The sequence below is a fragment of the Chiloscyllium plagiosum genome, unplaced genomic scaffold (assembly GCF_037043375.1).
Source record: "Chiloscyllium plagiosum isolate Xiang-an unplaced genomic scaffold, Cpla_swu_hap1 HiC_scaffold_25, whole genome shotgun sequence".
Taxonomy (NCBI): Eukaryota; Metazoa; Chordata; class Chondrichthyes; order Orectolobiformes; family Hemiscylliidae; genus Chiloscyllium; species Chiloscyllium plagiosum.
This window is the reverse complement of record NW_028270163.1, coordinates 16,728,072-16,755,222: the sequence shown is the minus strand read 5'-3', so window position 1 is coordinate 16,755,222 and position 27,151 is coordinate 16,728,072. Positions and strand designations below refer to the sequence as shown.

The 27,151-nt window shown below is 42.2% G+C and overlaps 1 protein-coding gene across 1 annotated transcript in view; it reads right to left on the bottom strand.

Annotated features, from left to right (window-relative positions):
- The window catches only part of dnah9 (dynein, axonemal, heavy chain 9), a 528,899-nt gene that overhangs the window by 147,529 nt on the left and 354,219 nt on the right, over nucleotides 1-27,151 (bottom strand). The window contains exons 56-58 of the mRNA XM_043714478.2: nucleotides 16,350-16,514; nucleotides 9,721-9,861; nucleotides 9,129-9,299 (exon numbers count right to left, since the gene is read on the bottom strand). Coding sequence (XP_043570413.1) covers nucleotides 9,129-9,299; nucleotides 9,721-9,861; nucleotides 16,350-16,514 — 477 coding nt within the window. The remainder of the gene's footprint in view (nucleotides 1-9,128; nucleotides 9,300-9,720; nucleotides 9,862-16,349; nucleotides 16,515-27,151) is intronic.

Here is a 27,151-nt window from a genome sequence, read left to right as displayed (position 1 = left end):
TGAGTGTGCGCGTATGAGTGAGTGCATGCATGAGAGTGTGTTTCCTTATTGGTAGTGACGACTGGATAGTAACCAGGAGCACAATAGGTTCATGAGTGTTAGGTCCCCAGGCTCAATGTATTGATAATAACGTCAACACAACCCAGCATCGGGTAATTCAGTACAGACAGCCTGAATCCAGGAGAAGACCAACTTTCCAACTGAACTGGAATTGATCTCAGCATTGAATCAATGTTGAATGTTACAATATGCTACAAGACAGAAATTTTAAAAATCTGCTATTATTTACTGAAAGTTGATCTGCTTGAAGTTCATTGGAAGTCTGCCCACTCAGTTTCAGCTGCTGCCTGGCCTGCTATTTAACTCGATGATTTAATGCCATTTTAAAAAAAAATTCAGATTTCCAACTTTGCCAACTCTCTATGTAACACAAGTCTGTCCAAACTCACCGGCAGATATTAATAGCCAGTGTTTGCAAGATCTCAACAAATACTGTAATACTGGGAGACGTGTTAGGTTGCGTGGAACATTTAATTACAGATCTTTTTCTTTATTCTTTCTTGGGATGTGAGCATTGTTGACATTTGCTGTCCATCCCTAACTGTCTCTGGAAATAATAATGTGTTATTCCATCTCAGAGTCAATGATGTTGTACTGGGTCTGGAGTCACATGTAGGCAAGACAAGATAAGGATGGCAGATTTCCTTCCTTAAAGTGCATTAGTGGACCAGGCTTTTTCTTTGAAAAACAGCAATTGATATTAGTTTCATGGTCACCATTACAAAGGTTACCTTCATTTCCAGATTTAATCATTGCACCCAAATTTCACCGGCCACAACTGACCTTGTGCTACCACAGCATTAGAGAAAATGAGGTCTGCAGATGCTGGAGATCAGAGATGGAAATGTGTTGCTGGAGAAGCGCAGCAGGTCAGGCAGCATCTAGGGAACAGGAGAATCGACGTTTCGGGCATTAGCCCTTCTTCAGATTCCTGAAGAAGGGCTAATGCCCGAAACGTCGATTCTCCTGTTCCCTAGATGCTGCCTGACCTGCTGCGCTTCTCCAGCAACACATTTCCATCTACCACAGCATTAGCCTAGATCTGTGCAATACTAGTCCAATAACATTACAAATGTACCATCACCCTCTTCCTCTGATACCATATTATTTCACAATTGGCATAAAGATTGAATTAAGGTCACTCAGTTGCTGTTTTATTTTTCACAAGATGTTGCAGTAACTAACTATGAATGATCTATCAACATATGCTTAACTACTATGTCAATTTTGCCTTGGTTACTCTTTAAATCACAATATAGAGACAATAGTTTCTTTGCTAAAATTATCAGTGAGTGCAGGCAATATTATTGGAGTCAGTTACTAAGATAAATAGGAGAGGGAGAGCTTTTACACACTAGGATGAGATTGCTGAAACATCAAAGACATCTCCTATTCTTGCTTAATTCCCAAGTCTGCCTCAGTAATAGCCCTGTTTTTTTTTTAGACTAGATTAGATTTCTTAGAGTGCGGAAATGGGCCCGTCGACCCAACCAGTCCACACCGACCCTCTGAAGAGAAACCCACCCAGACCCATTTCCCTCTGACTAATGCACCTAACACTATGGGCAATTTAGCATGGCCAATTCACCTGACCAGCACATCTTTGGACTGTGGGAGGAAACCGGAGCACCCGGAGGAAACCCACACAGACACGGGGAGAATGTGCAAACTCCACACAAACTGTCATCCCAGGGCTGGAATCAAACCTGTGACCCTGGTGCTGTGAGGCAGCAGTGCTAACCACTGAGCCACCGTGCCACCTATCAACATTTTAAACTAAGATACACAAGAACAGAATAAAAATGTGGAGCTTTCCCTTTAAATGGAGCAGCATCATTTAAATTCAAAAGAATAAGGTCAGGAGTTGTTATATAGGTTAATGGGTGCTCAGGGAGACCCCGCGGTTAAATCTAAAAAGGTACAGTGTCATTAAATAGAAACAAGCACTGGGGAACAGGAATGTGGGTCACTACAGAGGGAACTCCATTTCAGGAATTAACTTTCTTTGTCATCCACAACCATTGCACTTTTGCATGAAGAAAGCTGCATTTGAAGGTTTAAAAGAAATATAGAGCTGTAACAGTACAACAGAGGACTCCGTAATTAAGCAAGTCATGTTGGATCTATTCAGTGTGGAGCAGAGAAAATGTTAAATAAGCAATGGATTTCACACTCAACAATCTTTTAAGGACACCTTGGATTAGACTTCATTCTACCAAGGTGATAGGTTTTAAGGTGGGGGTCCTGAATAACGTGTTAACTGTCAGTCTGCCGATAAAGTGCCACCTCGGGTCTACTTTGAGGGAGGTTGCTTTTGTGGGGGGATAGGGGAAATGGCCATGTGGTCTCCAGCATTAAGTTACGACTAAAGCTTATTAAAATACCGCAGGGGGGCACAGTGCACACACACTATTTAAGATGTCCAGGTGGTTTCTCAGTGTCCCTCTGATGTCGAAGCTCAGCAGATGGATGGAGTAAGCTGGGTGGTAGGTGGACGAACTGATGACGATATAGCCCCAGCCCCAGGACATGAAGGGTGCCCCTTCCGCAATGCTAGCCTGATAGCCGTGGCCATGTTTTATTTCTAAACATTCGCATGATTTCAGAAGGAATCTCCATCTTGAGATGTCGTGCTGTCTCTCTGACCAGCCAGAGTCTTCGATGCTTCAATTCACCTTCCTGGAGGCAAAGCCTTGAAGACACTCAGTTGTGCGGCTGCTTTCTCCAGAATCTTCCTGGGGGTCCCAACACAGACTTTTCCGAAGTCCCTACAAGATCTTATTCCATTAGTGGGATTGGGAGATGGGAATGTCAATCCAGATGCTTACCTCTGGTGATAATAAAGGTAATTATTGGCACCTTCAAGACTACAAAGATGTACCTCATTTTGAGCACTGCTGACTCGGCATAAATGGATATCTGACTTCATGCTAAATATCTCCAAACACACATCAATTTCAAGCTTCAAAGACACCTAATACTCTATTTCTCTTCTCACCTATGGAGACACATGAGGCAGACGAACATAGGGCCTATGTATGTTCATTGTCATTTTGCATGAAACAGGTCATTGGCCATAAGTTACAGTTTGAGGGTTGCTACTACAAATTGAGTGTGGGTGACCAAGAGACTTTTCCACTCTAACTGCCTACCACACATGTTGGGAGGATTTATAGATTGATAATCAACTTGCTAGGTTATGAGCGCACATTCTATGGGGGTCAGTTTAGCTCAGTGGACTGGATGGTTGGTTTGTGAAGCAGAGTGACACCAGTAGCATGGGTTCAATTCCCATCACTGGCTGAGGTTAACATGAAGGACTCTTCTTCTCAAACTCTCCCCATGCGCGGTGTGGTGGTCTTCAGATTAAACCACCACCAGCTATTTCTGTCAAATGAGAAAGCAGCCCAATGGTCTGGTAAGAGTATGGTAATACAATAACAGCACCTTCTGTTGTCACCAAGTCCTGGAGTAGGACTTGAACCAGAGATTCTGGCTTCTATCCACTGTACCACATGTCTTCTCATTTAAACTCCGTGGGGCAATACTTACAATGTCCACAACATTGCCCTTTGAAAGGGAAACTGTCCAATGAACATATGAATAATTTTGTAGTAATTACTTAGGTATATTGGAACTTTGGGGCATCCCAATCAACTACCGAAGATAAAGCAATTCCATCTCATGAGGGTGACTTATATCACATATTTTAAACCAGTGTTTTAAAAAACATATACCAAAAAATAGGGGGAAAAAAGCTTCAAATACCATTCAAAAGGCATTATATTTTACTTTAACTCTCTCGAGGTAGCTGTGTAGTGGTAGAACACAATTAGAGGAGCAACACCCCACATCAGAAGGTGGAAACTACTTTGTTCCTGACTCTCCATGGACAGAGCAAGAGGCTCAGGTACAGTGTGCATGACCATCTCTTCCCTAACTGGATATGTGACAAAAGACTTGGGTGCCATTCTGTTTGCAGATCAGCTTCTTCTTTGTAGGGATGGAGTGAATCAACTGTGAGTCTTCCCTCTGCTCATTCTGAATTAATTCCAGTCAGTTATTGGAAGACAGAAGCAAAAGCCTTACTACTATTTACCCAAACAACTCAACCGCAACAATTATCCATACTTCGGTCTTGATATTGCAAGACGTAAATGGAAAGGGACTTGGGTTGAAATCAGTCAACACTGAGAGGTGGCAGATGGAGTTCAACCTGGATAAATGCGAGGTGATGCATTTTGGAAGGTCGAATTTGAAAGCTGAGTACAGGATTAAGGATAGGATTCTTGGCAGTGTGGAGGAACAGAGGGAACTTGGTGTGCAGGTACATAGATCCCTTAAAATAGCCACCCAAGTGGACAGGATTGTTAAGAAAACATATGGTGTTTTGGCTTTCATTAACGGGGTATTGAGTTTAAGAGTCATGAGATCTTGTTGCAGCTCTATAAAACTTTGGTTAGACCACACTTGGAATACTGCGTCCAGTTCTGGTCGCCCTGTTATAGGAAAGGTGTGGATGCTTTGGAGAGGGTTCAGAGGAGGTTTACCAGGATGCTGCCTGGACTGGAGGGCTTATCTTATGAAGAGAGGTTGACTGAGCTCGGACTTTTTTCATTGGAGAAAAGGAGGAGGAGAGGGGACCTAATTGAGGTATACAAGATAATGAGAGGCATAGATAGAGTCAATAGCCAGAGACTATTTCCCAGGGCAGAAATGACTAACACGAGGGGTCATAGTTTTAAGCTGGTTGGAGGAAAGTATAGAGGGGATGTCAGAGGCGGGTTCTTTACACAGAGAGTTGTGAGAGCATGGAATGCGTTGCCAGCAGCAGTTGTGGAAGCAAGGTCATTGGGGACATTTAAGAGACTACTGGACATGCATATGGTCACAGAAATTTGAGGGTGCATACATGAGGATCAGTGATCGGCACAACATCGTGGGCTGAAGGGCCTGTTCTGTGCTGTACTGTTCTATGTTCTACTTACATACATAAAAGTAAAAACAGAAAGCACTGTGGAAACTCTGCAGGTCTGGCAGCATCTTTGTCAGAACTAAAAGCCAACCCCTCTTGTCTCTGATCTGAGCATCCTTATAATCTGTTCCAACTGCTGTGGCTTCCCCCTCTTTCCACTGCATAAAAAACCCACAATTTTCCAACCCCTTTCAATTCCAAAGAAGAGTCATATCGGACACAGAATATCAATTCTCTTTCTCTCTCCATATCGCTGAGTTTCTCCAGCACTTTTTTTCAACTTAGCAATATTTTATAGAAGCATTACATCCATGATATATCCATTGGGTCACCTGAAAGTGCCATTTTACTGCAATTAAAACACTGAGAATATGCAGCTCCACATTGTGTACTCCATGGGACTAGAATATTCCTCCCTGCATGGATAAACTTCATCTGATGTTAACAAGTAAAGAAACTTAAACAGAACAACATGAAAAGGTCTAAATAAGGATTAGGAATCGGGTACAGGCTTGGTGGGCTGAAGGGCCTGTTCCAGTGCTGTATTGAATTGTACTGTATTGTATAAATGCTTGAGTTCAATAGATTTCAGATACCACAATGGCATTCCAGCAGGTCCAAAATGGGTGCAAATTGTGTTTTGTAGGTGAGTTAAAGTAACATTTCAGATTATCAACATCAATTCAAGGTAATGTTTGCAAAAGACACATTGTAAGGCTCTTCAATGAAGTTGGTGTAAAACATGTGATATCTGATAATGCATATGTCAAATTATCAGTGGTTAGTCATTGAATAACCATTTGTAGAATATTGTCCCACAGCGAACCTTTAATCCACCTGCTCAAAAAAAGTGATGCTTAACACCACCCGAGATTGGCTCTATGTAGAAATAGATTCTTCCTGGTACATCAACAAAATTGCAGGGCTAATGACTAATGCTAAACCACTTATTGTAAAGCATGTTGGTGTTGTATACCCAAAGCTTTATTTTATTGGTATGACCAACACATGAAAAACAAAAAGTTCCAACTTAATACATGTTGTTCATTGGTTTTCATTCATCATCAATGGCTTGCTTCTGCTACAAAGTGTTTGTTGTTTGTTAATCATGTTACTTTAATTTGAAAATAGTCTATTTTTCTCAAAGTGAATTTTATTTTGCACAGAGAAGGGAAAACCAGAAAGGAGAAAGGAATTCAGAAAATGAATATAAAAAGCAATCTGTTGTGGTTCTGTTCGCCGAGCTGGAAGTTTCAAACGTTTCGTCCCCTGGCTAGGCGACATCATCAGTGCTTGGGAGCCTCCTGCGAAGCGCTTCTTTGATGTTTCCTCCGGTGTTTATAGTGGTCTATCCCTGCCGCTTCCGGTTGTCAGTTTCAGCTGTCCGCTGTAGTGGTTGGTATATTGGGTCCAGGTCGATGTGTTTGTTGATGGAGTTTGTGGATGAATGCCATGCCTCTAGGAATTCCCTGGCTGTTCTCTGTCTGGCTTGCCCTATGATAGTAGTGTTGTCCCAGTCGAATTCATGTTGCTTGTTGTCTGCGTGTGTGGCTACTAAGGATAGCTGGTCGTGTCGTTTCGTGGCTAGTTGATGTTCATGTATGCGGATTGTTAGCTGTCTTCCTGTTTGTCCTATATAGTGTTTAGTGCAGTCCTTGCATGGTATTTTGTACACTACATTCGTCTTGCTCATGTTGGGTATCGGGTCCTTCGTTCTGGTGAGTTTGCAACAAAACGTTTGCAACAAAAACTTCCAGCTCGGCGAACAGAACCACAACAACGAGCACCCGAGCTACAAATCTTCGCACAAACTTTGAAAAAGCAATCTGCAGATCGAATAATTAACACAACAAACCTTTTCAATGGGAAATTAAGTCAAGGCCAAGGTGCATATAAAAGTTCCCACAGCGCTATTTTGAAGAAGGGCAGGTGCATTCTACCTGGAGTTCTGGTCAACAGTTATTCCTCAACCAACAAAACAAAAACGGATAACCTGGTCATTAACACAACACTGTTTTTTGGAGCTTTCTGTGCTATCATATCTCCTACATGACAACAATGCCAATATTTAAAATGTACTTGACTGCAAAGCATTTTGGAACATCCAGCAGTCATGAAAAATGCTACGTAAGTGCAGGTATCTTTCCCTTTTACAGTATCAGGGGGGATCACAGTAAAACCTTGAAGCTATGGCTAATCCATATTCGGTAGTCCATATGCATGGAGGCACTCCAAGGTGGGTGTGAATATCCTCCTGATTTCAATGCAGTGGTGCAGATTTTCTGAGGCTCAAAGCTTGATTTCTGACACTTGCGATTTTCCAACGGCTTAGATCAACACTGAGAGCTCATCAGATTGGGAGCAGCGATCTTCATGGCTGATTTAACAATCAGCAGTCTGTCAGACAGCAACTCCTGGCAGACACAGAGTCTTAGAAAACGTATGTGCAAAGTTCTATTAGATCATTCTGCTGAACTAGGTATGGATAGACTGGCAGAGTGAAAGGAGATAAAATGACCAAAAAAAAAATTGCAAAGCTGCAGATCTAAAATAAAAACAAAAGGCGGAAAAAATCAGATTCTCTGTGTGAAGTGTCTAATGCAAAAAGTAATTATTATTTTCAGGAAGACCGACAGTAATAATTTTCAGGTTATTTGATAAAAATCCTCGGATTATTCGTCATTTTTGATTTTATCATTGTATTATAGACTTTTATACAATTCAACAGTGATTCAGAACAAATGTGCTTTGCTCTATAATCACACTGTCAGCAATGATTCATAACACAAATTACAGAAGCCATGCTTCCTTTAGGAAAGATTCCAAACAAAGCACAAAAGGTTGAAGAAATAAGACTTAAACCAAACTCCAATTTTGCTTGATCCACACAATCTTTTCCCCTCAAGGCGCCAGATTTATTTATTTTATTTAACTGTTCATGAGTTGTCTACCCCAAATTATCTTGAGGGTCGTAGTCAGTCACCCTCTCAAACTGCTTGGGTAAGTGTGGTGTATGTATATCCACACGTTTAAATTTATAGCAGTTTGACACAACTGAGGCCATATCAAAGGGAACTTAAATGATAGAGAGTCATAGATTCCTCATAGTGTGGAAGGACATTCAACCCATCGAGTCTACACTAACCCTCTGAACAGCATCCAAAGCAGACCCACCACCCCATCCCCATATTCCTGTATTTCCCATGGCTAACCCACCTAGGCTGCACACTACAGACAATCTGGCATGGCAAATCCACCTTACCTGGGCATCTTTGGACTGTCAGAGGAAACCAGGGCACCTGGAGGAAACTCACACAGACACAGGGAGAATGTGCAAACTCCACACAGATAGTCAACTGCGTCTGGAATCGAACCGGGTACCCGGTGCTGTGAGGCAGCAGTGCTAACCATCGAGCCACCTTGCCACCCCAAATTGTTCTGGATTTGGAGTCATATATAGGCCAGACCCCTAAAGGGCATCAGTGAACCAGATGGACCTCTACAACAATTGACAACATTTTCATAGCCATCATCACTGAGAGTAGCTTTTCCATTCAAGATTTATGAACTGAATTTAAATTCCACCAGTTGCCATGGTGGGATTTGAACCTGTGCCCCACAGCAGTAGCCTGGACCTCTGGATTAATACTCCAGTGGCATTTCCATTACACCAGCACTTGGCATGATAAGTTTATACATGGTACTGGGGAATATTTTGGTACATCAACCAAATCGTCATTGTTCATGTCTCAGCACTGAGAATGTTTCAAACTATTCAGCAGTTGAAACCTTAATATCTGAGCTCTTGTCCTCACTCAATACCTACACTTACGTTTCTTATTTTGGTACGGGTCACTGAACAGCAAGAAGAAATGAGGACTGTGCTATCCTCTCAATAGCACAGGCTAATTGTCAAACACCAGCTCAGACAAGACTGCATGGAGTGAAAAGCATATCTAGTAACCCCAGGCACTGCATTTATCCATTAGATTGCTGGGGAAACCAAGCTCTAACAGACAGAGATGGCTTTGCAGAGGAGAGTGTGAAAATGAGTGTGGATTAAATGGAGAGCTATAGAATAACGTTTATTTACCTGGAAGGTAACCTGAGCTGTATAGGTCAGTTTATCACATTCAAACAGTCCTCTCGTTGTGTATTGGAACACGGAAAATGTGATGCTGTCAATCAAATTGGCCACTCTCTGCTTGAGGACTTCATCAGCTGGCGCTCTGTTCACAGCCATTTGGAACACAACACTAAAGGCCTGAAAGAAAATAGCAGCAGAATTTATTAGCAAATTATGTTATTGAACATTATATCATCAGCAATAAAATCTTTATTCTATAAACATGCCAAAGTCAAGATTAGATTTAGCTCTTCATTCTTTGCTGGCAATTTAATATCAAAAAGCAGTTACTTTCTGAAACATAAAACAAATTGCTTCAAATCCCCCCGGAGTAATTCTTTGATCACCCTGTAAAGCAATGAATTTTGCACTTGATGACTTTTCTTCACAGTTCTGGGGAGATTTTGACACCTGACCTTTATTTTCAATACAATAATGCTGAAAGGATTTAGAACAATGAGACTGCATTAAAAATCAAGGCTGTTTATTGAAGTAGTTCATCTGCTAAATTGATCAAGAGGGAATGAAGTAAACATCTGGTGGGCTTATATTGGCATACCTTCAAAGAGAACTGGTACATGGGGTGGATTTTATTGAGGTCATTCATTATAAAGTACAACAGAGAAGCTCGTCCTGCTGCAGGTCGGTAGTGTTCGCGTGCCTCATTGATCTTTAGCTCCGTTACTTTGGCCTCTTTAACCTGCATTAAAAGGGAGTGGAGGATCAAACAGGAAGAAGTGAGAGTTCTTACTTAGCAAAACAACTGATTGATTCACAGAATGAGATTACAGGCCACGGGTTTTATCAGAACTGATCTACTAGCATCGTAGGGGTCTGTTTAATGGACCGGGAACCAGCCGAGTTGCAGTCGTGCAATTTGACCTGATTTTACAACTTGACTGGAGCAGGAGTACTCTGCCTTCAGATTTCCCCACCAACCACCGAGTGTGGGGTCTGATACAAGTAACCATGATCAATGGAAGGATGTCTAATTAAAGGACCACCTAGCAGGGATCAGAGAGGCTGCACCTTGCATTGATTTTTGAACTGTTCAGTTGAAGCAAAAGTCAAGGAGGAAACATTGTGAACCCCCAAATCTCTGTAATTTGTTGACTCTTCCCTGGAACTGGCGCTGGATGGATTGGAGGCCTGAAAAGCTACGGTTGTCGACAACAGGAAAAGGCCAGCCACACAAAACAAGCTGGAGGTCTCTAAGCCAATGGAGTGTGGTCTTTAGAACATAGACACAATATCTCAAGAGGATTCATACCTCACAGGGGCAATAAAGGCAAGTGATGTCCCACTTTCAGGAGAAAGTAAGGTCTGCAGATGCTGGAGATCAGAGCTGGAAATGTGTTGCTGGAAAGGCGCAGCAGGTCAGGCAGCATCCAGGGAACAGGAGAATCGACGTTTCGGGCATAAGCCCTTCTTCAGGAAATGTCCCACTTCAGGGCATGTCCCACTTTCAGCCAGGTTACTTCCGTAGTAACCTAGGAGGAGCAGCCTTGGGGTGTGACCGAGAGGCAGAGTCTAATCACTCACATCACCACAAACTGAATGTCAGGATCTGCACAATATTGACCTCAAGCATTTTCCCGTATCAATCAAATTTGTACCCTTCACTTCCCACAGGATCTACCCAAGTGAGTTCCAGTTGGAGGAAGCGGAGAAGTCCTCAGATGAAGTTGTACATTTTGAGGGAATATTGATACAATACTCAGCTACATTGGAGACTTCCCTGTTTTTTGGGGGGGGAGTAGAAAGGGGGGAGTGGGTGCGCAATGCAAAGAACACTCCAAGCTCTGCTGAGCTGGACAAAGGTGCTGAGCTTCCAAGGCCATCCCAGAGGAGTAATGGGAAATGTGTATAGATCTGTCAGCATTCTGAGAGACACTGCACATCCTTTGAGACATAACGGAGGGGTCTGTTGCTTGTATGAGTATCACAATGTCCAAGGCATTCCTCCTTCCACCCTGGATGAAAACTATTTGCACAAAAAGTGAAATGTAATAGCAGCTGACTACCCAGCTTCAGCCACAACCCAGCCACTCTGTCTGCCAATGTTGGCTCAGTGGTTAGCACTGCTGTCTTACAGCGCCAGGGGCCCGGGTTTGATTCCAGCCTCGGCGACTGCCTGTGTGGAGTTTGCACATTCTCCCTGTGTCTAATGGGTTTCCTCCCAGTGCTCCAGTTTCCTCCCACAGTCCAAAGATGCGCAGGTTAGGTGGATTGGCCATGGGAAATGCAGAATCAAAGAGAAGAAGGTTGGGGATATGGGTCTGGGTGGGATGCTGTTCAGAGGGTCGGTGTGGACTTAATGGGCTGAATAGCCTACTTTCACACTGTAGGGATTCTATGATTCTATGAAAACAGAGTGAAGGAAAGCATTGTCTTTACGTTCAAGATCTCAAACCAAGCACTGCAAATAGCATTCCATGGATTTAGGGAAATGTGAAATAGAATGACAAAGAGCACTTAGGAATGGGAACACTCTCAAGGAGCTCCGTACTTCTCACCAAACCCCTCCAACACCTTCCGTCAGAGACTCACATGCTGCTTCCTGACCCAGTGACAGAGTCACTTGTTACAATTCTAGTGAGAATGATCAATATTCCAGTTTTGTCGTTTGACTTGAAAACCTGAAACTTTCATGATCTAAAAGTGGCTTTAAAAAGGGCACTGGCTGACTATAATTGCTGCTGGGATTACCCTACACTCCCAAGCAATCCAATTCAAATGGACAAAATGGATACATCAGAATTACGATTTATAATGAAGACACACTGAGTCTCAGCGATGCATTGAGAAAATCATATCTCTTATTTGATTTACACTTGGATAACAATATTCACATGTTAGTGATGCAAGTTTACCTCTGATGTATTCAGTTTGAAAAGGTGAATATTGGGGTTTTCTGATGGCCAGACCATCATTATTGCAGTGTAGATGGGAGACATGCACAGGAACTTTGCAAATTCCCACCATGGCAGACTCTGAAGGAATCACTTGGGAAGTTGAAGATTTCATTGGGCCATTCATCAATAGGTGGAATCATCAAAAAAAAATCTCTATTTAAATTGGAGACTTCAGAAATATTCCAAAGAAATGAAGTAAACTTGTTACTCAGGGAAAAAAAGAGGTACTATTAAATGCATAGCCTAACATATTAGTAACTACTTTAAAAGAACCTATACTTATGGCACACTTCCGTAAATACACCTTCCCACACACCTGACACACTCCCCAGACCCTCCCCATCTCTCCCCTTCCCCACAGTCCACCCCTCACCCTGGATCCAATCCAATCCAACCAAATTGCTTTCTGCTATTACACACAGCCACTTAACAGTCCCCATTAAGAGCTAGTTACCCTCCCAGCCAGATCATTAACCACTTCATTGTCTGTCCAACTGTTCTTCTCTCTCTTTGAGCTCCATTCCCACCTATGTTTACTCGTTACCCCATCCCCCGACCCTATCTTCTGCATATAAACCAACATTTTCCTAGCTACCTTCAGGTCTGAGGAAGGGTCACTCAACATGAAACATTATCTCTGATTTCTCTCCACAGATGCTGCCAGGCCTGCTAAGTTTTCCTGCAATTTCTGTTTTTGTTTCCAACTCAACCCAAGGCTGTCTCAATTTCCCTTTCGATCAGACCTGGCATTCAGCAACCAACTGGACACAACCCCTTTACCCACTTCCTGGGGACCCAGCCCTCTACTGTTTCTGTACCTGCTACAACTGCCCACCTCCTCTGGATCAGGTCTAGCAACACAGCACCCAGAGACGCAATCACCTTTGACCCGACATCCAAGCAGTGTGCCATGAGCACAGTGTCCCTCTCAGAGATGCTGAGTACCCTGCTTTTGTGAAAAGGAGAGGTGGGGTGACAATCTTGTGGGATTGCCACTACCCAGAGAATCTGGCCCGATGGAGCTTTACTTGGGATATATACATGAACCATATTTCAGTAGCTTGCTTTGAGCAACCAAACAGAGGAAGAAAGGAACACATAGCCTTGTAACAGCAAGGATAGTAAAAGGTCTTTGTTCCCACTCAACCTCCATCAGTCAGCAAAAAAACAATTTGGAATAATAATAGCTTAGATTCAGTGAGATAGTCAGATACCTGCAGCTTCCTCTTATTAAGGCAGCAAGATAGCAGCTGAACAATTGGTCATAAATCTTTTCCTTCTTGTAAACCAAAGGTTTGTTAAGATCTGTAATTGCATCTGCCTTTCCTGTCCTGGAAAGCTCATTCCCTGGATATCTGTGCATGGCTAATGTCAGCACTTTTGTTTGGGGGGGTGGGGGGGAATAATAGGCAATAAAACTCCACTCAAGAAAACCTTGAAATTGGCTCTCCTTTGTTTTGATCTGCTTAACTAAATTTGATTGCAGTGTGATAGCTACATGTTAGAAGACCATGAAAGAAAGAAAAAAAAAATGTTGTGACCAACCATATTAGGGGTTAAATGAAGAGGGTGCTGTAATGCCTCTTCACTGCCTGTAGAAATGCAAGTCCTCACCATTGGATGGAGGGAAAATCATTGATGAAGAAGCTGATGATGATTCGGCCCAGAGCTCTAATCTGAGGAAATCCTGCAGAGATATCCTGGAGCTCAGAGGATCGAGGTCAAACCACCAGAGTCATTTTCCTGCAACTCCAACCAGCAGAGAGTTTTTCTCTTGACTCTCATTGACTCCAATCTTCTAAGAGTTCCTTGGTGTTACACTTGGTTCAATACTCTGAATGTACCTGTATCGTATGCGCTATAGCGGTTCAAGAAGGTAGCTGACCACTATCTTCTCAAGGGCAATTAGGGATGAATAGCCAGCAACAGCCCTATCCCATGAATGAATAAAAAAACACACTAAGGCAGACTTTGATCAGTGCATTATGGGCTTCATAAAGCTAAGGTAATCTGGAATAGACATCTCAGCAGTCAGAGTAGCACCATGTGGAATTAATGAAAAGCATGAGAGTAAGATTTTTTTAGTCACACAAGGTAATTCACTGGGGTCTTTATAACACAAATTGCATTACACCTAAGGAAAATGATGATCTGTAATTAAAGCAATCATTGAACTTTATTTGACCTTTCTACTGCCCTGCCATTCCCATCATAGCCCCCCAAGTGGGTAGTCAACATGAAGAATGATATGCTCAGAGTTGAGCACAAGCAAACTGTGTGAATTTATTGGAAGGAATTCTGACTGTGGAAATGAATCAAAGATGGGGTTAGAGTTGGGACAAGAAGTTTAGCATTGGAGTGTCATATGGCTGAACAAACTCAGGATATGCGAAACACAGCATTACAAGGCTACTTAAGTCTTCCCTGAGAGCCAGGTAGATTGCTATAGGTACGCTGGTCATATTTGAATCTACTTTCTTCTCTGTTTCTTCCCACTCTTCACTGAGTGAATACTATTCCAGAATAAAGCAGTAAACACGCTTCATTTCTCAAAATTTTCCTCTTTGGTCCAATGGATGTTTTTAAACCATTGATACCTGTGATAGTCAAGTAACGAAGTACACCACTGATCACCATTCTGTATAAATTGCTGAACCAACCACCACTACCAACCGAAGACTGGGGCAAAATGCTGCCACTCATGTTATTTTCTATTGTCTTCAATAAACCTTGCACAAGTAGGGTGAGAAGGGACAAATTTAAAAGGGACCTAAGGGGCAACTTTTTCACTCAGAGGGTGGTAAGTGTATGGAATGAGCTGCCAGAGGAAGTGGTGGAGGCTGGTACAATTGCAACATTTAAGAGGCATCTGGATGGATATATGAATAGGAAGGGTTTGGAGGGATATGGGCCGGGTGCTGGCAGGTGGGACTAGATTGGGTTGGGATATCTGGTCGGCATGGACGAGTTGGACCAAAGAGTCTGTTTCCGTGCTGACATCTCTATGACTCTATGATTTCATGAAAACTAAATACCCCACCAACTAGAACATCAAAGCAGCTAAAATGCAGCCAAATATCAAAGAATTTGACAACACAAGGATTTTGTGTCTCCAAGTATACTGTGAGATGATAAGAGATTGGATGCCTAATATTGTTTCTTTTTGATGCAGCATCACGAAAATAATATGAAGGAATTATGGGCAAATAGAACTTGAGTAGAACAATGGAATTGCTATTGCTTTGTTACAGGATCTTTGAGAATTAGGTCCTTCATCCAGTCACTTTTGAAAGATGTTAAAATGCTGCACACACACACACTGTTCTAGAAATGACCACACAATCCGGGACGCAGCAGAAAAACCTGCCTTTCAGCACTAATGCCATTTATTAATTTAATGAACCTGACACAAAACATATCGATTGTTAACTTTGTCGTAAATTCTGAGGAAAATAAAAGTGTCTGTCAGAGCTGTCGGATATCCTTTATCTCCTGCTCTTTTGAAGTCATATTTCTGAAATATGTACCACTCATAAAATATGTATGGAAATGCACCTTTCATTGCCTGATCTTTATTCATGGACCTCTCAAGCCAAAGACAAAATGAGGAGAATGGATTAAAGGGGGAGCCTCAAATGGTCACCTTTCCAACTTTATAAATAATTGCAGAATTTTGAGTCTGAAAATTTAATACACATGTGTGACATCCCTGCTTTTGTGCTGTTTTACACTGACATTACCACAATTGAAATAAAATAGCAAGGAAATTTTCTCACTTGCAATTACTGCCCTTTGAATTCAATGAGAAAACAGCATTATATGGAAGTTTTAAAAACGTTCAGGTGTAAATCCACAACCAAAAGACTGCATGTTGTGTAACAAATTTAGTGAATATTACCGACTTAATTCAAGCGCTCACATGTGAACTGGCTGCCTTATTATTGCTACAGAGGACATTGTGAGTTAGAAATTAAGTAGGCCAGGTACGTTAAAAAAAAAATGTTCAGTCAGGACTATACTTATATTGACACATTCCTAATCCACACAGACTGAATCTAAGGTCAGAATATAGATAGCTTGCTTTGGCAGAAGATAAGGCAAATTTAATGTTTTTTGTTTAGTTTCTACTAAACTGGTTACAATATTCAACAAGTTTTTCCAACAGACTGAGAATTAATATGTCCCCTTTTTCATTATAAATCACTTCCAATTTTGTTTGAAGGCATCTGCTCTGACCAAACGACATTCACTCAGTGGTCTGATTTGGGCTCACCTTCTCTTCAATCTCGGCTGCTGTCCTCTTGGTGGTCTCCAGATTTTCTACCAAGGCCGTGTCTCCAAGGAAGTTTCCAGAAGCAGAGGAAAGGCGGGAAAGCAGGTTGTCCTCCAAGGTTTTCAAGGTGATTTTGAAGCCGTTCTGCTGCTTTGTGAGGTTGGACTGCAAAGCAAATACCACAGAGATTTCAAACATATTTTAAGAACATTATCTGCACCACAAGAGCAAAAGCTGCAAGGAGACAAGCCTTTTATGAAAGTTTCAGTCAATTAAAATTACAAACGACGGCAAAAATGAGGTTACTGTCTACTCTATAGAATGTGTGTTTGGTGATTTCATTCTAACATCACTCGTGACCTAATTAGAAGATCAGAGCAATTACAAAGTGCAGATTTTTAAAAATTACTTTGCTAATTAAAATTAGGTCAATAGTATATTACTCAAATCTTCAATGGAGTGTAACAGTACTTTGGGGAGTAAGAGAGGACATGAGTTACATCTGTTCCAATACTGAAAGAAGCACAAGTGACAAGCCATAACAGAATATTGGGATGATTAACTTCTCAGGTAAGGAGATAAGAGGAGGGAGTTCTATTTGGATCTATGTCACTGACACAAGCTGTTAAGTCCAAACAGATAATGTTGCATTTTATCCTGTACAGGAACTTGCTCCACTTAACACGTCTCCTAATTCTGCATCCTTTCCCTCTACAAATCAAATGCCTTCTTAAAGAACCATCATTAAGCATTTCCCCCAATGATCCTAGCACTGAGTTCCACAAGGTTGCTATTCTCTGTGCAAAGATATTATTGCAAATTGTTATTTCATCTATTTGTGGCTATCTTTTATATGATTTCCTCCTTGTACCATGTGGAAATTATTGCCCTACAATTTCGCTATCAAGTCCTTTTATAATTTTAAAGGACTCTTCACGGTGTTTGCTTTTCTACAGAAATACAGACAGGGGCTAAATTTTACTCTGCCCACCAGTGGATTTGAAGATTTGGTGGAGCACACAAAACCTAGTGGGTGGCACCTGACCTATGCCCTCTGCTAATATTTACACAATGGAGCAGATATCTGTGGCCCACCCATGAGGCTCTTAATTAATAAAGTAATGACCACACTACATTGCCTCATTCCACCACTGTGTGGGAAGCCAGCTACACTTGCTGCAGTTGGTTGAAGACTGGGCCCTAGGAGAATCCCTCCTCGAGGTCATAACCCACTTTACCCAATCCATCTCACACATCCGGGCCCCATGCCCCTTACCCTGGTTTGCCAGCCCTGCCACAATGAGACTCCTTTAGGTCAGAGTGCCTCTTTATCAGGACTCTGTTGCCTCAGCAGTGGCCACTAATCCCAGCAGAGCTGCTGGGGATGGAGAGCTGAGACAGCACAGTCACCAGATGGAGCAGTGGACTACTTCCAGCTGTTTCACACTGATCCTGCCATTAAATTTGGGAATGGGGTTAGGCTCCTCCCTCATGACTGGTTAGCTAAGTGGAGGTGGATCACCTCGTCCCATTAATTCTATGCCTTGCCTCAATTTTTTCAGTGTATGAATTCTCTGAATTCTGGTTACATCCTCTCAAATTTCTTCTGCCCTTTCTCCTTTAACTTATTTTTTATACTTCGTAGACAAGAAATACACACAGTACTCCAAATGTGGTACAACCAAGGCTTTATGCAAATGTTAATCTTAAAGCTGCCTTTGAATTCTATTTCTTTACAAATGAACCCCAGTACATCGCTTGCACTCTTTCAGCCTTATCAACTGGGTGTTGCTGCCTGTGGAGATTAGTATTCCTAAATTTTTTAATCAAAATACCTTCAAAATAGGCTGTAACCTAATTTCAGATTAGATTAGATTAGATTCCCTACAATGTGGAAACAGGCCCTTCAGCCCAACCAGTTCACACTGACCCTCTGAAGAGTAACCCACCCAGACCCATTTCCCTTACACTATGGGCAATTTAGCATGCCCAATTCACCTGACCTGCACATCTTTGGATTGTGGGAGGAAACCGGAGCACCCAGAGGAAACCCACGCAGACATGGGGAGAACATAAAATCAGGCACTGCTCGTCATCCTGGACATTTTCCAACTGTTGGTAGATTTTAATTCTTCTTGGAATGGCGAGCTCACAATGCTGTGATGGGCACAGCTGAGACTTGAAACAATCTTCCTGAAGTAACATATGATTTAACTACACACACCACACATTAGATCTACATCTCTTCATGTTCACCGCAATGTGGAATCGATATGAAATCATAGTTGGCTCGGTTGTGCAAAGTGGAAATAATCCTTCGGGACTGGGAACAGGTGAGGTTTGATCCTGCAGGATTACTATTCTGTGGAAGGAAATGCTACACTTGTCCTAGTCAATGTAACACCCGAGGACATATTCATGGCTGCTGTTCAACAATCCTTATTGGAGAGCTTACAGGGATAAAATTGGATAGCTCTCGAAATTGGAAACAGAGATTATGTTGAGTAACCTATCCCTGCTCAAAGTAGTGCAGGCAGCACACTAACCTTATGCTGCTTTCTGCCTTTAGTGGTTTCACCAGGCAGCTTAACATGGAGCACTGTTGAGTGGCTGCATGCCTCAGCAGGGGGGAATCATGCAAAAATTATCCATTAAATCTGGCCTGTTTTATTCCTTGTGACCCCAAGGTATTTTCTGACTATGATAGACTGGAATTGCTGAAGGAAGATGACAAGATGAAGAAAGTGCAACAGATCAGAGAACAGGCAATGAGGTTATCTGATGGAGAGGCCCTCAACCTTGCAGGGGGCCTTCAGGCAGATGCTGCACAGGAATGTGAATGATTAACACCAGCAATCTAGACTTGGACTATGACTGAATGCTGACTGATCATGGTCAAGTTCAGTGAATGTTGTTGCGTAAGAGCTTTAGGGTCCTGGAGCAACATTGCAATTTTGTTACAGTACTGCACGTCACTAAGTATAAATAGCATAGCGTGGGTCGAGTTAAAACGTTCAAAATCTTGGAATGTACAAGCAGACATGCTCATAAAGAGAGGATAGATCAGCTCTTCCCTAGTGTAACTATATGTTAGAGCCTGGTATACCTGTGATTACCACATATAGAATTGTTTAGATTTAATGTCCAATTAAAAAGTGTTATTTTGAGACCCTTAACCAGCCTGCCTCAAACTCAAATGTTCAATGTGAGGTCAAATGACATATTACAAAAAAAGGACCTTCACATGCCCTATCTGACCACACTAACTGTTCCATCCTCCACACCCCCTTTACCAACCTACCTAAAATTTCCCATGAACGATGGCACTTATTCATAAGAACATCTTATCTGTGAAAACTTAGCCTTGTTGCAAACAGCACACAGCCATCCCAGATATTTGACTTTGGCAGGTACCTCCCTAGACAGTATCAGATTCACTCAATGACACATTTCGTCCCTTTAAGGGACAAGACGTTCACAATGAGTGGCAGCAACACTCAGTGATGGAGGAGTGGAATGGGATGGAAACCATTAATGATCATGGCATTCTTCATCCTACGTCCTCTCAGGCTACTTCCAATCTGCAAAGGAAAAACTTGTAGCTCTTGTTATCTTTTCAGGTACCACTTGCTGCAAGGTCAGTTGCTGATTAATTTTTACTGGATCTGTGAAAGTCACTCAGTGTACTGAAAAGTTGCTTAGAGATGATACAATACACAGCTGTACTAATCATGGGAAAGGTACCCTTGTTGAATAGGCTCTGAGAAGATTGTTTGGTTCCACTCATGTGGTCTGTGGTACCATTTCCGAATGGGCTACAACATGAGAGGGAAATAGCACAGAGACAAGCCATAAGAGGGTTTACTTGTGGAGTTAGAAGCATGTCACACAGGGCTCTCCAGCAGAGGTTCTTGATGGAATTTTCGAATGATCAAGAGTGAAACTCATTGTAACATATAGAATACTGAGAGGCCTGGATAGAATGCATATGGGGAGGATGTTCCAATAGTAGGAAAAACTAGGACCTGAGGGCACACCCTCAGAGTGAAGGGATGATGCTTTAGGACAGAGCTGAGGAAGAATCTTTTCAGCCAGAGGGGGGTGAATTTGTGGAACTCACCGCCGCAGAAGGCTGTAGAGGCCAAGTCATTGAGGTGCAGTTAAGACAGAGATTGATACGTTCTCGATTGGTAATCAGATCAACGATAATGGGGTGAAGGCAGAAGTTTGGGTTGAGAAATGTCTCAGCCTGATGAAACGGCACAGAAGACTCAATGGGCTGAATGGACAAAGTCTGCTCCTACATCTCATAGTCTTACAATCTTACAGTTCATAATACCACATCCTTTTCAATAACACAGATGCAGACAAGGTCATTTTTCTTGCTGCTGAACACATGTTCAGTTATATTGCTTCACGTGAGGGTGCTAACTAGAGCAACAAGATTCAAAATGGCTTGTCCTACATCAAATCAGCATCCAACACTGACTAATGTCACATCATTTCCACTGAACACTTGCTCAAATCCACATCAATTTAGAGTTTGGAAGAGATTGCAATTGAAGTAAATGGAGCAAGTGTTTCTAATGAAAATAGAACTGACAGCATCCGAACCTCCTGATTTCACAGCCTTTAGGTTTACATTGAAATAGTTTGATGGGGATTTGGCTTCCAGATTAAAGTTCAAGCCCAGCTTCATGAAGGAATTTAACTGCTACAGGATATTGTTATGGACCAGATCAAACCCCATCAAAATATTCAGAAGATAGTCGAGACCTAGGGAAGAATAAAGTATTGCATTCCAGGTGCAATTCAACTGGTCAAACTACCAGATTTATAGTAAAACACACTTTATTCATTCACTATAGTTAAAATACAAAAAGAAGAAATTGGAATAACTTAACTCTATTGGAAAACTCAACAGAATAATAGATTTTTAACTACTACTGATTAACCATTCCAATATAGTAACCTCCCATAAGCACATCTTTGGAAAAAGGCAAATTCAGTAAAACAGATTGTCTCATGTGCAACTCCAGCTCAAGAGAAAAAACATCAAGAGAAAACTGAGAGAGAGTAGCAGATAGAGTTGCAGCTTCCAATCCCAGCTTCAAGACCTCAGTAACAACTGCTACTGAAAAACTAAACATCCTGGTTCTGTGGGAGCTTGACCCCACCCATTCAGGCTGCTTCTATTGTTCTAACTTTAAAAAGAAACCCCAGGGTCTCACACTAATGGCTCTGAGTAGACTGCTTGGTACATCTTTTTCAACCTTTCTTCATAAATAAAACCAGGACAGAATGCACCCTTTAAAGCTATAGAATTGTCACAGTATCTTATGGTGGCTAGTGCCCATGGCACCACATCATCTGTTTTAAGAGAACAGGGAGGAATAGGAAGAAAAAGGAAAACTCACAAATATGCTGATGCTCCTCTTTAACGTACCTAAACAAACTGCAGAAAAAATAGCTTCTTCAATTTCTGCTACAAACACAACATGTTAGAAATCTGACATGTCAGCTTTGTGAATCTTTGCCTGAAGCTGATCAAGGTTCTGAACAAGGTTCAATGAAATATTCTTGAAAAAAAAACTTTCACAAGCTCCACAAGCAAAGGATATGAAATACTGACTATAGTTTTCAAATACTTGGTTGAAACGATTTGGAGATTAATTGTCTCACACTGTAAAGACAGACTTATCAAAAAATGCAGTGAAAGAGCAATTTAGATACATTGCAACCATTATAAAATTCTCCAATCATCATATTCAATGCATAGACTAGTTCATAGGCAGCAACTGGAGTTTAATAGCTCACTTACCTGCGATTTTATTGCTTTGTCCTGAAGAAGTGAGTTGCTTTCAATCACTTTAATGGACATTATACTAAGCCAAGTAGACGGTGTGCATGTTACAACTGATTTCGGTGGGCCTGCATAGGTAAGCATACACCAGTCTCACCGCCTGTACCCAATCTTCTCGTCCTGTGGCACTGACTGCAGATGACCTCTCTGTTACAAACACTCAGGCCACAGGTTGCAGAGTATGATTGTGGAGAGGACATGGAGATACCTCACCTGCCAGAATGGATGTTGTTCAGCAGCTGACACCAGTAAAACAAATCCAGCTCATGGCCATGACGCACTACAGTGGGCAGGCAGACTACATTAGCAGACAGTGTGTCTTCCCCGCTCTGTACGAGAAGGTCCCAGCTTCAGAAGTTAACTCCGTCTCTCCTAGCACCACCAAGCTAGTGGGCACTGCCAGGACTGAAAATGTGTTGCAGGAAAAGCGCAGCAGGTCAGGCAGCATCCAGGGAACAGGAGAATCGACGTTTCGAGCATAAGCCCTTCTTATGCCCGAAACGTCGATTCTCCTGTTCCCTGGATGCTGCCTGACCTGCTGCGCTTTTCCAGCAAGACATTTTCAGCTCTGATCTCCAGCATCTGCAGTCCTCACTTTCTCCTCAAAGACTGCCAGGACTCCATCACGAAGCATAAAGTGGTGTCATGGCTGCCCCAATAGGTAATGCCTGGGGATCGTGGTTGAAGGATCCTGGAAACCAGGGAGGTGAGAGGGATGGATGGGAACATTCCGAGTTTAGAAGGCAGTTGGCACAGAAGGAAGCAAGGGCAGGAGGCATCAAATTTATATTAAACTCACCCTGTTTGATGTGCCCTCCTACCCACTCCTTCTCAGCTTTGCCCAGAAAATGGACTGCCCACACAAACTGTATTGTAGCGTATCATTCAGAACAAGAGGCTTCTATATAATTGACTTGGAATGATTTATTTAAATATTGCACATTACGTGGGTTGAGTTCATGGCTAGGTGAGAAGGAGGTGAACGATTGCCATCTGTTAAATATTTCGTGCTCCTATTATCCCTGCCAAAGAAATGCATGTAAAATCTAGCTACATATTCAGCTGCTTTGTAATGTTGGTCATTCCCCTTGTCCACTGGGCTAAACCTCCCCTCCCCCAGCCCTGAGAACTTGCATTCTTGTCTAGTTTCTCTCCCATCTCCCCTTCGTGCCGCCATCTTGCCCATGAGACAGATCTGTTGTTCACTCAAGGAGGAGACAGTGAGGTATGCAGATGCTGGAGATCAGAGCTGAGAGTGTGTTGCTGGTAAAGCACAGCAGGTCACTCAGGCAGCAACTGAGGAGCAGGAAAATAAACGTTTCAGGCCGGAGCCGTTCATCAGCATTCCTGATGAAGGGCTCCGGACCGAAACATCGATTTTCCTGCTCCTCAGATGCTGCCTGACCTGTTGTGCTTTTTCAGCAATAGACTCTCGACTGCTATTCACTCAACTCTATACCCACCAGGCTGGTGACCATCCAACCTCACTTCCTGGGCCCCCAGGTTCACTCACATTATTAACAGCTCCCTCTCATCACAATGTGGTTGGTATCACTCTCAGTTGTATCTATTCTTAGAATGATCTGCAATATAGTTTCCCAATCCTGCACCAATAGCTCTGGAGTCCAGTCCCCACCAAAGGACATACCTGTCTTTGTATTGCCCCTTGACACGTTAACCTATGGTGACAGAAAACAGAGTTGGAATAAAGAGTAATTCTTGCAATCTGCAGGCTGTGACCAGTGGGAAGCAGGATCAGCTATTTATTATGATTTTAAAGTATTTATAATGTGTATCAATGATCTCAATTATAATTCATATCATGAGAAGTCCTAATCTTTTCCAGAGACGAAGGGCTTGTCTTATAGATATAGAGCAGTTTGGGCCTCTCCTTTCTGGAGTCTAGAGCAGATCCAATTAACAATGTGCTAACAGGGATTGACAAAGTAGCCATAATGAGGGTGTTTCCTTATGTTGGGTAATCTAGAATGAAAGGTCACAGTTTTAGAATAAGGGGGAACAGGTTTAAAACACAGATGAGGAGAAATTACTTCTCTGAAAGGGTCATGATTCTGTGAAATTCACTACCTCAGAGTGTGGTAGATGCTGAGACGTTAAGTAATTTTAAGGAGGAGACAGACACATTTTTAATTAGTAATGCACTTAAGCATTATGGAGAATGGGCGGGAAAGTGGAGTTGAGGCTAAGATGGTAGTTCAGTAGTTAGCACTGCTGCCTCACAGTGCCAGGGACCCGGGTTCAAATCCAGCCTTGAGCAATTGTCTGTGTGGAGTTTGCACATTCACCCAGTGTCTGCATAGGTTTCCTCTGGGTGCTCCAGTTTCCTCCCATAATCCAAAGATGTGCAGGTTAGGTGGATTGGCCATGCTAAATTGTCCACATTGTTCAGGAATGTGTAGATTAGGTGCATTAGTCAGGGGTAAATGTAGAGGAAAAGGGTAGGGGAATGGGTCTGGATTGGACACTCTTCAGAGGGTTGATGTGGACCTGTTGGGCCAAAGGGCCTGTTTTCACACTGTAGGGATTCTGTGAGATCAGTTATGATCATATGAAATGGCAGACCAACTCAACGGGCTGAACTGCCTACTTCTGCTCCTAGTTCTTATATTCTTATCACTTAGATGGGGGGGGGGGGGGGGCAAGTACAATGTATCCAATTTTCTGCTGATACAAAATGAAATGAAAACATAAACTGCAAAATGATTTAGAAGGGTTAAGTGAATGAACAGGAAGGTGGTAGATGAAATAGAATGTGGAGAAATGTGCAGTCACTCACTTTGGAAGGGAAAACAGAAAAGCAGATTTGTTTATAAAAGGTGAGAGACAGGTAATGGTGAGAGAAATGCTTATAATCAGAGGAATAAACCCCTGTGCTCTGCCATGAGGATATAACATACATAAGAAAATGGAAGTCTGCTAGAACATTGGTATTAATCTCCAAGAAGTCTTACAGCTAGCCTACAGAGTTCCACTGTATATACTGGGCGACCCCTGTATCCATGGGTCTGGTTACCGCGGTTTCAGTTACCCGTGGTTTCCAGCGGCCCAAACATATTACAGGGAATGTTATAGAACCATGGACCAGAGGGCTGCCAACAAGGTGTGTTTCCCATTTAAATGAATGGGTTTGCTCCTATCCATGGTTTCTGCAGTAGGTCTTAGAACATATCCCCCAGGGGACGGGGGTACTACTATATATCTGTATAAAGTTCTTTTCGTGATAGGTGATGGTCTCAATGATCTTGTTCAGACACTGGTGTTGCAGACACTTAAAGTTGAGAAATATGCAGACAGAATGAGTTATCCAATTCATGACTATGTTTTAGTGGGATTCTGAAACATGCGTTGGGACTTTGATTTGCATATTCAATGAACTTAATACCTGTTTCAGGCAAGCATCTTGGATACTTAAGTTGGTTATGGTTTTCAATTTTGCAAGCGTGCATTTGTTGGAGAATTCAGACTGGTGAGGTCACAATCTGAAATTCTTCCATCCTATGTAGCGATGAACCTACCTACTATTCTAGCTATCTTGTTTTTTTAAATAGAATCCTCACAGCATGGAAACAGACCATTCGGCCCAACAAATCCACACCAACCCTCCGAAAAGCATCCCATCGAGACCCATCCCCCTATTATATCCTTGTAACTCTGTATTTCCCATTGTTAATGTACCTGACCTACACATCCCTGAATACTATGGGTAATTTACATGGTCAATCACCTAATTTGCACACCTTTGGACTGTGGGAGGAAACTGGAGCACCAGCAGAAACCCACAAAGTCACAAGGAGAACGTGCAAAGTCCACACAGACAGTTACCCAATGCTGGTATCAAACCCAGGTCCCTGGCGTTGTGAGGCAGCAGTGCTAACCACTGAGCCAACGTGTTGCCCCTGTTGCTTTTACAAATTTATTTTTTCAATGGTTGCTTTGTGGGGAGGGACTGATTTTGTCAGGAACTGTATTGAGTTTTTCCAAATATTTAATCAACTTTATATTCAATAAGTTTTGTTAAATGTGAAAGCTTATTCCCTAACTCACTTCCATCCTTTAATTTTCATTGTGGTTGTGCACATCAGGTAATTCAAATGTACAGTAGACTTTGGAAAAAAGGAGCTCAGCTGAATAGCTTTAGATAGCAAGATAAAGATCTACCTCATTTGGGAGTCAAGAGACCCTTACTACAGAAGCAAATGTGCTTTACATTGAGCTGCATTATATCAAACTTCCACTTGCCAATCTTCAAGTTTCCTTGGCTAACCTAAAAGCCTTGAATGCTGGTTCAAGAAAGAAATAGTTAAAACTGAGTGGAAGGCTTGAGACTAGCTACCAAAGTCACCTGACCTGAAAGCAGCCAAGCTCAAATGAATTTTATGAAAGAATGTCTAAATAATACGCCTGAAACTCTGAACCACATTCTGAAAGACGAGCAAGGATAATTACCTGGACATTGAAATTCATCATCTGGAATGAACAACTCATGATGAGACCTTCACGTGTCACTGGGATGAGATATTTTGATTACAGGTATTGTCAGAACATTGGCAGATTAGAACAGAAGTAGGCTATTCAGCCCATCGAGACTGGCCCACCATTTTAGATTATGGGTGATCATGTCCTCAATGCTACTTTGCCATATTATCCCTCAATGCCATTAATCTCTAGGAACCTATCAACATCTATATTGAACCTGCTCACTGGGAGAAAGAATTCCAAAATTCAACCATCCTCTAAATGAAGCAAGTTTTTCTTACCTGAGTTTTAAATGGTCTCCTTATTATCCTAAGTTCCGCCCCATGCTTTTCGAGTCACCAGCTGGGGGAAACATCCTATCTATAGCCAACCTGTCATGCCTTTGAAGAATTGTGTAAGTTTCAGAGATTTCACTTGTCATTTTTCAAATCGCCCTTCAATC